This window comes from Lichenostomus cassidix, chromosome 3 (genome assembly GCF_008360975.1).
Source record: "Lichenostomus cassidix isolate B80296 chromosome 3, HeHo_3.0, whole genome shotgun sequence".
Lineage (NCBI taxonomy): Eukaryota > Metazoa > Chordata > Aves > Passeriformes > Meliphagidae > Lichenostomus > Lichenostomus cassidix.
Window position 1 is genome coordinate 35,049,922 of NC_139483.1, and position 13,931 is coordinate 35,063,852.

The 13,931-nt window shown below is 35.3% G+C and overlaps 1 protein-coding gene across 3 annotated transcripts in view; it reads left to right on the forward strand.

Annotated features, from left to right (window-relative positions):
* Positions 1–13,931, forward strand: part of TTC27 (tetratricopeptide repeat domain 27) — a 112,392-nt gene that overhangs the window by 32,675 nt on the left and 65,786 nt on the right. For all 3 annotated transcript variants that reach the window (XM_085055264.1, XM_085055263.1, XM_085055265.1), the window contains one exon: positions 1,923–1,989. In XM_085055264.1, coding sequence (XP_084911390.1) covers positions 1,923–1,989 — 67 coding nt within the window. The remainder of the gene's footprint in view (positions 1–1,922; positions 1,990–13,931) is intronic.

The following is a 13,931-nucleotide window of genomic DNA, read 5'->3' on the forward strand; positions in this document are numbered from 1 at the left end:
TCAAGACTTACCTTACTGTACTTATTTGTCTTCAAGCTTTGTAAATGGATATAGCAGAAATGAAAATCAGAGATGTATTTTACTACTACTTTGGTCTGGAAAAACTGCATCTGTTTGCTTCAAAAGTTGTGACAAAAATCTACCTGGAAAAAGAAGAGGATTAATACTTTCTGCTTGAATCAATATATTTTTAGGATGATGAAAAATAAGTTCCACTGTTGTCAAAATTTAACTGTCCCTTGTTTTATCCATGCTTCTCAAAAGCTATGGTCATGTCATAACATTCTGGTTGCCTAACTGCTGTTGAGTTGGTATAATATTTGAAGTTTTATTGCTGACTTCTTTTCCCTTCTTTTTTTTTGGATTTGTCTCCCTCCCCCCTCTATGTTTTTACATAGAGAAACTTGCTATTGTTTACCTGAAGTCACATTTGTATTAATGACTAGTGTTTAGTGACTTTAGTTGACTACATCAAGCTGACTAAAAGTATTTCTGCTAGCAGCTGACACTGGATATGTAAAAAAGTAACTGAAGCAGAGAAATGCTTTATTACTTTCCTGTTTGCATGAAAAAATTTTCTCAAGGAAGGACAAAACCAGTGAGCTATATATAAAACAGAATTTGTTTCCTGGCAATGTTGTTTAAAACTGAAAAAAGTGCACCAACAGTGTAAGTTTTTTTTTAAACTGTGGGGACATGAGGGAAAATGTATTGAAGCGATAGTTAATAAACTTTTCTTCATGTCCTTGTGGCCACACTCATATAGCTTGCTGAAGCTGGTGGTATTATGAAACATCAGCATAAACGGTGTGAAGTGTGTATAGAACCTCCATCATGGGAGGTCACTGGGAACAGACTAGATAACCATTTATGTGAAGTTAGAGGTTTGCAGTGCAGGAAGTAGGGTTGGAAGAGCTCTCAAGTCTTCTAGAAATTATCGTAAGTATATGCATTTAAGTAGAAGAAATCAAGCCTGAATAACCAGGCAAAGTCTTGTCTCCAAAGTAAGTTATGTAATGTAGGGAGTGTAATTTTAATGTATAACCTATTATCACAATAAGTATCTTTGCAATTTTGGCCTAGAGTATGAAGCCTGCTTCAGAATTTAGTGTGATAAATTTAAGCTGAGGTATGTAGGCATTATATGGGTTTGGTGATGGTCCATCATATGTGGTACAATTTAGGATATATTTTCACTTGGTATCTTTGGTTTTAACAGGGATCTTGAATTATAGCTTTTTGTTGGGTTTTGTGTGATTGGGTGATACCTCCTGTAGTATATTTGTAAATGTTGGGAAGCTGTTGTCTAAGGAGAACATTCACCACACGGAGTTGTAAGCCAAATTTCCTTATCATCTCTGTAAGCATAACCAACTCTTAATAAAATTATTTTAATTATCACCTCTGTGTATTCTTATGGTTTCCCCCCTGTGAATACTTCAATGTATTGGTAATGCTGGTTAGTGAGAGATGGACCTGTGTGGTCATATTTTTTGACTGACTAGGAGGATGTTTGTTTGAGATTACCCTTCAGCACTTGTTGAGCATCAGTAGCTTTTTGCTTTTGCAGAATCTGCATTCGATTAGTTATAGGATTTTAGCTCAAAACAGATGTCTGTAAAAACAAACAATGGATTTTAAACTTTTTAGGATTTGTGAAATTGTTATCCCCATAAGCTTAAACCAAGTAAGCTGTTTCACTTGAGAATGGTATTGGAAAGGTACTTATAAAATATCTTGGTCCCCTAAATGGTTCTTTATTTCTGTGACTGTTTCTAGGTCTAGGTCATTTTCTGCATGTTCCATACTCCCATTTGTCATTTCCAGAATGTCTTTAGATTTCTGCAAGTCTGAAAAATGTGTTCAGCATAATGTTATTGTAAAGGTGAAATCAGCATTGTTTTATATTTTTCTTTTTACAGTATAGACTTTCAAAAGAACAATCCAATACACAAATTAACTGAAGAGGAACTTCTGGCTTTTACTTCAGTAAGTAGCTTAGTACTTAGTAGTAAGTACTAAGAACCTGGCATTCTTAGTAAATATGTTTTCACTTAGTATTTAAGTACCAAGCGGTAATCTGTCAGTCACACTAAGCAGGAAACTGTTTGTAAACCAAATTTGTGTTAGTACTCAGATATTTATTAATTTTATCTTATTTCAAGGAATTTAAGTATGCTGAAGTTTAACCTGATTTTCAGCCATCATCCTGCAGGAACAACTTGACATCTAAAAATTTAATTTCATCTGAAAACACAGACAAAACATTTTTCTGTGTTTGTTCTAAGTTTTATTCACTACGTGAGTTATAATATAACATTCAGCTATGTAATTCTACAGCAAACTCTTCTTGTGACAATAGTGTTGGAAGTCCTTTGAGTGGAGTTCTAAAGGAATTTCAGCTTTATTCTCTGGGGTTTATTCAGTCTGTGTCAGATGTTCTGCTTAGACATATTTCTTCCCAGTTCAGTGACTGATTTGCTGCAAAAGAGTTTTGTAACTTGAACTGAAGCTTTGAAAATTCTAACTCAGCATTATTTCAATGTTTGTTTGTTTGTTTTTTTCTCAAGACAAAACACAATTGGTTTTTTAATTGATCTTTTCTCCATTTGTGTGGTTTTCAACATTAGTTTAGACGGGAGGGTGTAGGAGGAAAGTCTTCTCATTATGTTGGCTTTTTTGCTAACTTTCCACAATGTTAAATTTAAGTTTGGCTGCAGTAAAGAGGTATTGCACTCCTATCCAAACCTTGTAGTCTGAGACTGTATTGCTGTAGTAGTGTCATCTGAAAAAGTAAATTATTGGAATTATTGAATAATTAAATCCCTTTGATTTCAGCTGAGCTAGAATCTTATCACTGACATTTGTAGTTACATGGAAGGATTAAGGACAGTAAGCTAAGGTTAACTATGGTAATGTTTGCCTGAGGGTTTTTTGTAAAAGGAGGTTCAATTTGTAAAAAAGATAATCCTAGTCTTACTATATAAATGTAAAAGAGGTTGTTTTAAAAGTAATGCTTAGGTCCCTCTGCTAATACAGTACATATGAGAGGGGATGTGTGAGCGAACTAAGTGAATTGCTGTGAAACAGTTTGGGTTTTGTAGGTTTTATGTTTGTTGCTACAATGATGGTACTGATATAATTTCTCATTTTATAATTTCTGAAATACTTTTTTTTGAACTATAGTTCTGGGTTTGGTTGGTTTTTTGTTGGTTTTTTTTTTTAAAAGGTTAGAATAGAGAGCAGGAAGAAATTGAAATGTAGAAAAGAGTGAGACTGTCCACTCTCCTATTGTAGTAATTGAAGTATCCAAGAAGAATATTAAAGAATGATGACCATTAAAGGAGAACAAAAGATTACAGAAATAATAAATACCTCCAAAGTAAGAAAATGTAGATAGGAAAAGCTCATAGGAGTGAATAAAACACCAAACTGGTGAACTAAGTACTGTAAGCTTTTTTTTTTTAAATGATGAAACTTACAAAACAATTTTGACCCCAAAAGTAATGTTAATACAAATGTATGAAGTTTCAAGACATGCATGTAATTTCATTAAAATAAACCCTGCCATTTTTGTTGTTAAAATAATGTTAAAACAGTATATGAAACTATAGAAATAGAGTTTTCTGTGAAAGCTTGTGAAATCTTGCTTCTCACATTTTATTTCCAAACTCCCCGGACTATTTTTGTATATCCATTGCTTCAGTCTCCTCACTACCCACTGTTGTTCGCGTAATTCTTGGGTGGAAAAGCAGCCATTATATACCTGAATCATGGGATAACTTCTCCATATATTCTATCATTTTGATATTAAATTGAGTGATATTGTGATAATAGAACATCTTTAACAAGATTGACCCTACACCTGTAGTGGTATGCTTTGCAGAATAATAAAAGTAGGTATGGTGTTTAGCTGTTTTAACACTTCAGTTTTCCAGCATTTAAATATTTTTGAAGTTTTACAGCAGAGTAGAAAAAGTCAAGGTAGTTTGTACACTAGGGAAGAAAGATAATCAGCCTTCTTGTCATCCTTTATCTGATATCTCTTGACAGATAATATCACCTGTTACATCAGATGTAAGAGATTTGTTGGGTGAATTCGTCATCATGATGGGAAAATTAAACTGCTTTTTTCTGCCATCTAGTGGCTGATCCGTCAAAAATCACAGGACAGCTGATTAACTTACTCTGTAATTATTTTATTACCATAAGTATGGGGAGCTTATGTTTTCATTTATTTATTTATTTATATTTTTACAGAACTGCTAAGTCAGCCGTGGCTTGCTTCACACTTGTAAGATCAGCAACCTCTGTCAGATTAGATCTCCAGAGAAACAGAGCTGAGAGATCTGTGTAGGCCTCCCTATCACTTCATGCTCAGAGTAACAAAAAAAAAGGTACTATGGCAATAGATGAACTGGAATACAGATCTCACAAAATTCAGTGAACAACAGTGATGTAAAGAAGTAGCTGGTAGTCTAAATATTAGAGTAAATAATAATTTTCAGTATCAAAATGGTGTTCTTCTAAACTTTTGCTTCGTGTTTCCAAGTTAATTGGATGTAGGGACACAATTGAATCTTCAAATTATTTTCTCTTTTGATCTTGACCTGTGCTCCCAAGACACAGACAAGAACAAGTATGAGTTGCAACAACAACATCTCAGATCTTTCCTGAAAGCTGAAAGCAGGAATCAGATATTAGCATATAAGAGTTCTTTCCAATAAATATATTTTTTGTGGTGTTTGCATCTGGGCCTAAAAGTGTGAACAGTCACTGCAGAATTTCATGATGAAATCTCTGAGCTCTTTTGTGTCTTAGATCTGAGTCACTGAGGCAAATCCACCACTGTGCTCCCTGGCAGTAGGGATGTTCTGTGTCCATGTTAACACAGCCTTGTACGAGTGTTAACACAGCCTTTGTTCCTACGGTGTCTGCTAGCTGAGGAAATTAAATGGCACCATAGCTGTTATCACTTGTGTTTAAGGTATTCACCAAGCTTTGGTACTGCCAAAACAGGCAAATGAACACCATATCAAAGCTGCTTTAGTAATTTCTTTAGCATTAAACTGCTCCGTGTGTGTGTGTGTGAGCAGGCATCTTCTCAGCCTACATGTGGATTCCTAAATCTGCAGGCTGGTTAGATGGTTGTCATGCATTCATCTGATATCTACTGAAATTCGTGTTCCCTCAAAAAAGCAAGGCATTTCAAGTTATATTAGTAAACTTGAAAAATTGCAAGGCATTTTTAATTGACCAGTGGATCATCAAGAGATCCTCTTGCTTTGGACACTGCAAAATAAATGTGAAATGCTATTTCTCTGGCGCAGAGAGAACTGAGATCTACGTAGTATGAGAGGGAAAGGATGATCAAATTGATCTGAAGTAGATCTCTTGTACTAGGTACAGTTTGAAAAACTGACATTCTAAACTCCCTGTTATATCTGTAAAAGTTGAAAACTAATAGATCTGTAAGATAGATACATATGTGTATTAAACAACATAGCTTATAATACTAAAAATAACACTATTAATTCACTGCTTGGCAACTGCAGTCAAATACAAAAGGATCGCTGCTTTTCATTTACTAAAGTCACTTGGGATTAGTTGCTATTGTCCTAAAAGTACTATCTTTTGTAACTAAGAATTGCTTTCAGTGTTGCTAATCTTTGAAGCAATTTCTGAAGTGTATGTAGTCTCATTGGCTGGCATAGCGGCTCTTGTAACAAGAATTTGGACTTAAATTTTGGGATGTTTTAGTCAAATCTCTTAACCGATCAGTATAATATTGCAACTGTTAAGATGTTAATCCATGAGTGAAATTAGATCCACTTGATTTCTTTTTCTGCTTACAGTTCAATTGTTGATTGTCTTTACATGAGAAGGAATGTAGCTTGCATTCTACATTATAGCATAAGACTAAACACAAAATAGAGCATTTATTTTAAAATTTTTTAAAATATTATTTTCCTGACACTTAATAGTTTAGGGAAACAATTATATTTTTTTAAATTAATTCTATTATGGTAAGTACTTGGTGTCCTAAGAAAGCTAAGATCTTATTTAGTAATCAAATATCACAAAAGCCACTTTGGAGACAAAGTTATGCAGTTGATATTTGGTGCACTTTCTTATTTAGCTAACTGGATATTGCATTTGAAAGCCATTTTTAAGAGAGAGAAGGTGGGACCATGAACCAGTAGTGAGACTCAGTGCTTCTCTGGTTTGTTCCTTTTAATAAATTTTTTCCCTTGAGCTTTCTTTGTAGGATGTAGAAAGTAGTTGATGCAAGAAACCAAAGAACTAAATCAGTGCTGCTTTTTACATGGAGGTTGTATAGCTTGGTTTATTCCCAGGTCCCCAAGTTAGTTTTACAATGCCTAAATATGCTTCCTTACCTTCTTTAATATCAGTGGATTGTTTTTAATGTAAAAATACAATTGTGAAGTTCTGCTGCATTTTATATTGGTTAGCAGTTTTCTCTAGAAGTACACAAGTGCATGACTGAGCTGTATATTGGTGGCGAAAATGCTTTTTTAAGAAAAAAAATCCTTTTAGGAAATGAGAAAAAGTAAGTCTTAAACAAATTCCCTTGCAAGATTTGTTGTTTGCATTATTTCAAATAGGTAATGCAGTTCAGACAGTATACCAAAGAGGAGATGAAATGAATAACAGTGCTAAGTGTACATGATATTTAAAAAGAAAATTAAAAATTACATTTAAAGCTTTATAAAAGGTGTTTGATGCAAACATAAGCTTTTGAACAAGAGACTGCAAACTATTTCTGAAATGCAAAAAATGTTCCAGGAACACATTAAACCTCTGTTTAAGAACTGATAAATATTCCTTTATGTTTTAATTTTAATATTATGCAGTTCTTGCAGAAAAATAGGGAAACTATTAAATACTGGATGGTGTTGCGTTTTTCTGTTACAAAAGAGAAAAAAGTTTTCTTTTTTTTACAAAAAAGGCCAGTAGGATTAGACTCTGCAATACAAGTTCTTACAGCTTCATAGAAAGCTTATAGTATAACTTATAGTTTACATACTGGGGAAACAATTCAATGTTTCATAGTCTAATATGACACTCCAACCAAAATCCAAGATTAAGAAAATGTAGCTGGTCCTTACAATTACCCATTCCATCTGTTGAAGCTCTTGAACAGTCCAGGAGAAATGGTTTTTGTGGTAAATGTGATGAGCACTTAGCCCAGTGTGGGAGAATATTATTTTTTTCCCTTATTAGTGTGTTATGATCAAGGGACATTGAGTGGCAGCAACAGTATTAACCTGTAGGGCACTGAGAAGAGAAAGTAACCAGAAACTGTGAAGGAGAAGCCTTGCTTTGTACATCCCACAAATTAGCCTCATATTTGTGTCTTTGGAATCCATGGAAGATGAGAAGGAAGAGAGAAAAGGGACCGTGGAAAATTTAGTTGCTTTGGTTTCTTATGATTCTGAGGCTTCTCAGGGTTTATGGAGAGTAGAACAGTCAGTTTCTTTATTAAGTGGTGAAAAAGGGAAAAAGAAGCTCTGGCAATTCTTCTGTCTGTGGACACTTTGAACAGGTGAGGATATCTTTCTTAAAGAGGAAAAAAACAGTGTAGTAACTTGTATTTTGCTTGGATTACAAAACTGAAGTTATTTACCATCTTCTAACAAGAGTAATTTATCATTCTGAAATCATTCCAGTAATGCTCTGAGGGATACCAAGGTCTGATCGAGGACTTGGAGAATGTGGAAGGAGTCTTCAAAATCTAAGGAACACTATGTATTCCAAAGATAAACCAGATGGGAATGTTTTTCTCCCGTGTTAAGCTACTGATTCCATAAGAGACTGTTTTTACTAAGGAGTTTTAGAATGGTTGGATATTTTTTTTCCAGAGGTGGTCATTTATTGAGTGTAACAGAAGCTGATGTTGTACAGTACCTTTGAAAATCAGACTGAAGAATTATAGGGCACATTTTATTGAGTGTGCGTGTATGAATATGCATATATGAATACTTTTTCTGCTTTTCACTGTAGATGGGGGCTTTGGCAGGAGGGAGTGGAAGGTGGAAATGGAAATGCTTTGTTTTTCTCATCTTTGCTATGGCATTTGCAATATTAATGTACAACTAGGGAGCAATCAAATCACGGCATATGATATTTTTAATGTTAAGCCTTCCTATCAAAATCTCTATAAAACTAACATGCCAATTTGGTTTCTAAAGAGAAGTTGTTTATATAGCTTAAATAAAAGCAGTGCATTTTTCTCTGCTGAGAAAATGGCTGCAGTTTTTTTATGTTTTATAAGCAACAAGAGTATTGAAAAGCTCATTAAGACTGCCATGTGTCTCTACTGCTGTAACTTTTGTGGCTTTATAAAAAAGTTTCTTTCACTTCTTTTCTAAGCTGTGTTGCCCATTTTGAATAGCCTCTGTTGGTTACAAGATTATAACGCTGCAAAGGCTTTCTCTCAGCAAAGCCCTGCTAGTTACTAGTGAGACTTTTTTTAAGTAAATGAATTCAAAGCTAGTCTATTCTTTTCTTTTGCTTTAATTTTTTTTTCTTTCTAAAGACTTTATTCAGAAGTCTGAATCATTTTGCAGGAATGTCAGGATCTAAACACTTGCTAATTTAACGCATGTATGCCTTCTGGCCCATCACACAGTACTGGGAAATCAGATTGAGTATAGCAAAAGAGAAGCTGCCTCTTTCTGCTGCATGTGCAAAGACTTGCCTGATCTCCTGGAAGCTTATTCACGTGTCTGGTGCTTAGGCTTGCGCTGTTTTGTGGATAGGAAACTGGCCTGGTGTTGTCAGTTGTGTTTGCTGCTGTTGTATGTGTTTAGATGTTTTAGGGTAAAGGAACTGGGTGCTGTAGTACATGTGTTGTAGGTCGGGGGTGAAGCTTGCATTCCATTCCAAAACTGGGATTAAGTAACAGTCTGTCTGAAGTTGGTTTATTTTACAAAGTATCAGATTTCAACATAATTGACACTTTTATCCCTTTCAACTTTGTTCTCCTCTGTGGTCTGCATTCTTCCCTCAGTCCGTGGGATCCACAGCTCTGCTTGCATCATATCTTGCAAGAGATGATTCCTGATTTATTGTGTGCCTTTCTGAGCAAGAAACTTGGGATAGTCTTTCCTTTCTAGCATAGTGTGCTCTTTTGTATAATCCATACACAATTACTCGAGCCATAGATTTTCGTGGGCTCACTGAAACTGCTGTGTAAAAGAACATGAATATCATGTTAAAATATTAATAGATCTTTTGCCTGTCTAAGGGTTTGAGAAGTTAAGCAGGCAAATTTGATGACAGTTAATAATATTTTTTCCCACAGCAGCCTTTCTTCTCCCCCTCCTCCTTCCTCTTTATCTATCAGCAGTTCACTTATTTTTTCTAGCAGCCTCTGACATCCAGTTGACATGTCCCAGGCTTCCCTTCCCCCCCTTATGGCCTTCACCAATTATAACTATTATAATTTACTTCAGCAAGAAAGATTTCATTGCAACAAGAAGGTGGAATTATTCAACAAAATACTGTCTGAGGTATCATCTGAAGGAAATCAGACATTCTCACTATTCTGTCTGATGCTTGGTGACCCCTTTTTGATGATGTTATGATGATCAGTTCATGTGTTATCCATATGCAAATCTGATACTCTGATTCATTTATCATCAGTGAGATGTCACTGTCCTGTTGTTCTTGGTTTTTTTGGATGCAGTCAGTTATAGCTGTTCTATTCTAGCTGCTTTGGGAAAAATATAATATGAACTTGATAAGCAATAAATCTATCTTACCCCATTTCTGCAAGAATGTCTCTTTCTATTCCCCCAAAATTAGGGATGGAAAACTGAATTGGCTCCAATGATTCTTCCTTTCTTTAATCTTTTTTTTCCTTTGGTTTTTTTACCTTTTGAAGTTTTAGGTAGCCAAGCTACTGGAAAGGATTTCTAATTTGTATTTTCTTTTGTACATTTATTGATGGACACCTCAAGATTTTTGAGGAAAAATATGTTTAATCAAGTTCTAAGTTTATACAGCATGGGCTTTTGAAAGAAGGTGTAATGGAGAAAGATTTGGAGTAACTAATCTGGAACACTTTCTGAAGAAACACAGCTTAGGTTCATGGAAATACTCCTTTACTTGCATAGCTGTCCTCATTTGAGTAAACCCCACTCTGTTCAGCAGTGGTCTTGGTTATGGTTTTGTACAGTGTCCTTCCCGTGTATGAGGAGTTAGTTGGCTTCAGTGTGTTGTCAAAAAAACATGATGCCCTCTAGGTTACAGAAGGACAAAGATTGAGAGCTCTCATTCTGGTATTTCCACAGTATTTCCTTTCCTTTCTTTCATCAAAAGCAGCATGTTTAAACAGAAAAATGGAATTTTAGGTGGGGCTTTTTCTTCCAGAAATACATTTTTACTGGTATCATTTACAGGGCAATGAAGCAAAGTGTTATTTTTAATACTTATTTGTAACTTCAAATATGCAGGAAAACTTCATAAGCTAATTCAGATGAAGTATTGGTGACCCATATGAAAAGTAATTTCCAGTTATGCAAATACGTGAGTAGGAAAGGTTCATATTCTGTTCATGAAAGTTATCCCATTGCATCAGGAAATAAAGCAATGCCAACTCATTTAGTGGACTGTTCAAGTAATGTGTATGATAAATGTGTCTCTTGATTACTGTGAGAAATTTCAGACTTTTTTTCTGGTATAATTTATATGCCTAGCATATAGCATATATGATAATATGGTGTAACATAAATACTTTTGACATGTTTGGATTGGCTGCATTAATCATAGCAAGTAGAGCTGTTAGTTATGAAGACTATTCAAATAAAGGCCAGTAAAATGTTTAAAAGCATCATGTCTGCATGTTTCAATTTGCAAAAATGTTTTAAAATATTTACACTATTTAATGTTTTTCTATCTGAGAAGCTGAGTTTTGAGGCCTTTTCTGAACTGAAAATCATGACTCTAGGTATTAGTTGATATATTTTGACATATTTGAGATTTTACTGTCTTGTCTGTGTTATCCTTAAGCATGTGTTGCATTAATTACATAGGAGCTTGGGCTCTTTTTTTCTCGAAAGAATTCATGTCTTGTGTCAGCTAGATTCTTCTTAAGTACATTTGTCAGAATACATTGTCCAACACATTCTCCAATGAATTCTGTCTAGTCTAGACAAAAGATGAGTGAGAAAATATTTTTTACAGAATTCTGTAAATAGACTGTGAAAGATTTTTCTGTGCTGTAAGATTAGATGTTTGATTTCAAAATTGCAACACTAAAAGAGGGAAAGCGTATGCACTGGGTTTTTATCTAAAACCTAATTTGGGTGTTTTCTTTGCTTTTTAGTTTAATGCATGCCTGTGAAACCCTTAGTTTTGAAACAAAGGAACTAAATATGTTTAGAAAATTGTTTTTATTTTGAATGGCTTACATGGTCTGAAATTCTTAATAGCTTAGTAGTGGGAGTCAAAAAGCAAGCAGGACGTTTAGTGGCTGGAGTAAGAACATAGTTCTTGTCTTACAGCTTATTGTGCAAGAAGTGCAGTGTGTGTCTTTGTGTCTGAATATTGTCTTTTCCGTATCTATAGTAGGCAGATGTTTATTTCTGTATGTTATAGCTCTAATAAAGCTGGGAAGATGCAAACCATAGGGGTACATAACTGTAAAGATTGCCTTTTGGCAGACTATGTTTTGTCAAAGTAAAATATCTTGTAGCTTCTTCAGACCAAATATTAAGTGGAAGTATTTTGTGAAGGTGATGGTGAAACACTGGAACAAGTTGCCCAGAGATATGGTAGATGCCCCATCCCTGAAAACATTTAAGGTCAAATTGGATGAGGCTCTGGCCAACCTGACCTAGTTGAAGATGTCCCTGATCATTGCAGGGGGATTGGTTTTAAAGGTTTGCTTTAAGGGTTGCTTCCAACCCAAACTATTTAATGATTCTTCATCCAATTTTCATAGTGATTTTAATAACTACTGTTGTTTCTGTGTGTAATACAACTGGTCAGACACTGTTGTGTTTGAAGCTTAATACATTACAGCTCATGCTTCTAACTTCTGTCAAGTCAAAGCACATCCCAGACATTGGCATTTGTCTCTAATAAATATATTCAGATTATAGCTTCTCTCTACACAAATCTCAGATTTAGGAATGTTACTCACTTTTGCCCACCAAGACAAGATTTTCTTTCATGCTCCCTAGTCTCTCATTCTCCCCCCTCCCCAGTATTAGTCACTTGTGCTTGTGTCAGCTTTCCTTTTTGTTTACTCATCCATGCCATATTCCTCTCAGCCCTTCTTTGTCAGCACTTGCCTCTTGTTTATCTTTATTTATGCTCTCATCTTCCCTAATTCCTTTCTTTCTGATGTATAGCTGACTATTTTTATTACATTCCTTCCTCACTTTTGGTTGCTGCTTAAAGAGTTGGTCTTCTTTCACGACTATTGTGTCTTCAGCCTCTGAAAGGAAGGTGGCAGTTTTGTTTTGCTCCTGGAAACTAAACTTTTGCTGATAAGGTTTAAAGCCAGGCTGCTGGTGGCCTACAGCAGCTTGATGCTATTGCACGTGAGAGCAGTAGCTCTTTAAAGAGACAAAATAATTCTGCTGGTGAAGTCAGGAAGGAACTTAAATCAGAAATCAAGTATCTTTTAATGGGCATTGAGACTTGTTAATATGCTCTTTCCAGGTAAATTGATGAGGCCATCCTAGAAGTCTCTCTGAAATTGTCTCCAGCCATCTCCTAGCCTCTTAGCCCACCAGGCTGTAATTGAGGCATGCCTCTTGCGTTAACATGGTACATTACCTGTGAACACCCAGTACTGCAGTATGTAGACTGCTGAGCCATAGAAAACCATTGTAGGCAGAATTCCTGTGGTGGATGCTGGCATGCAAAATGGGGGAAAACCAGGTAGACACACTCCCTGTAGGGCCCTGTCTGGAATTGTGTGGTTTTTCTTTTGCTGTGTCTCACTGTTCTACAGACAGCTGTTCTTACAGACTGAAGGCTGGGAGAGTGTTTTATAGAAATTCTCTAATTTGTTCTGACATAGATGAGTAATAAAGTCGGTGGCAGCCTTACTATAAATCACTGGTCTAGGCATGTAATTATTCCTGAATTTTTTGACTGTTCCTGTTATAGAAAAAATGTGATAGCTGATTTTGACTAGTTAACATCATTATAGGATGGGTTCACGAATGGGACATGTATATTTTACAATGTAAAAGTTGTATGCAACTGTTACTATTCTCATGCCGTTGACTCATGTTAAACTTTTGAAATTATGAAAACAGTTAAATTGGTTCTTTCCAAGAAGATAATATTATGCCTTTTAGTGAGGCTGTGAAGGGAACTTGTAAGGCTTCATTGTTTTGTGTAATTTTTGTGGTTGAGCTCCAGATCTGTCTGAGAACAAGTACTTTTGCTACCCTATATTCTCTTCCTGCAAAAGATACTCTGTTAAGGTATTTTAAGGATAATTATTGTAAATCTTTATTTGTCCTGAAGCTGTCATTGCAGAATTAAAGATAAAAGTTGCTGTTAGAGTGCAAATCTATGTGGCATCAGATAACAACGGTATATAAAGCAGCATTCTTCCAGAGGCTGTTGATAGACCAAATAAACAGGAAGTATCACTGGCAGTCTATGGAAAAAAAAATAGTGGTGAGCTCATAAATGTGAGTAGGCAGGCAGAACAGACTAATCCCACCTCCCTGGATCAGTTGCATAAGGATGCAGGATCTGTCAGGGCTAAAGAATTTTTCCAGTGATCCAGAGTTTTGAAAGCATTGAGTTTGCCCTGAAAAGTTCAAACAGGCAAAGAAGCAGAAAGAAGGAAATGGCTACCATAATGTGTAGTTTTACCTGGATTTTGCTATGTAAGAAGTACTACTTAAAAAAAATTTTAAAAATATCAGCCTATG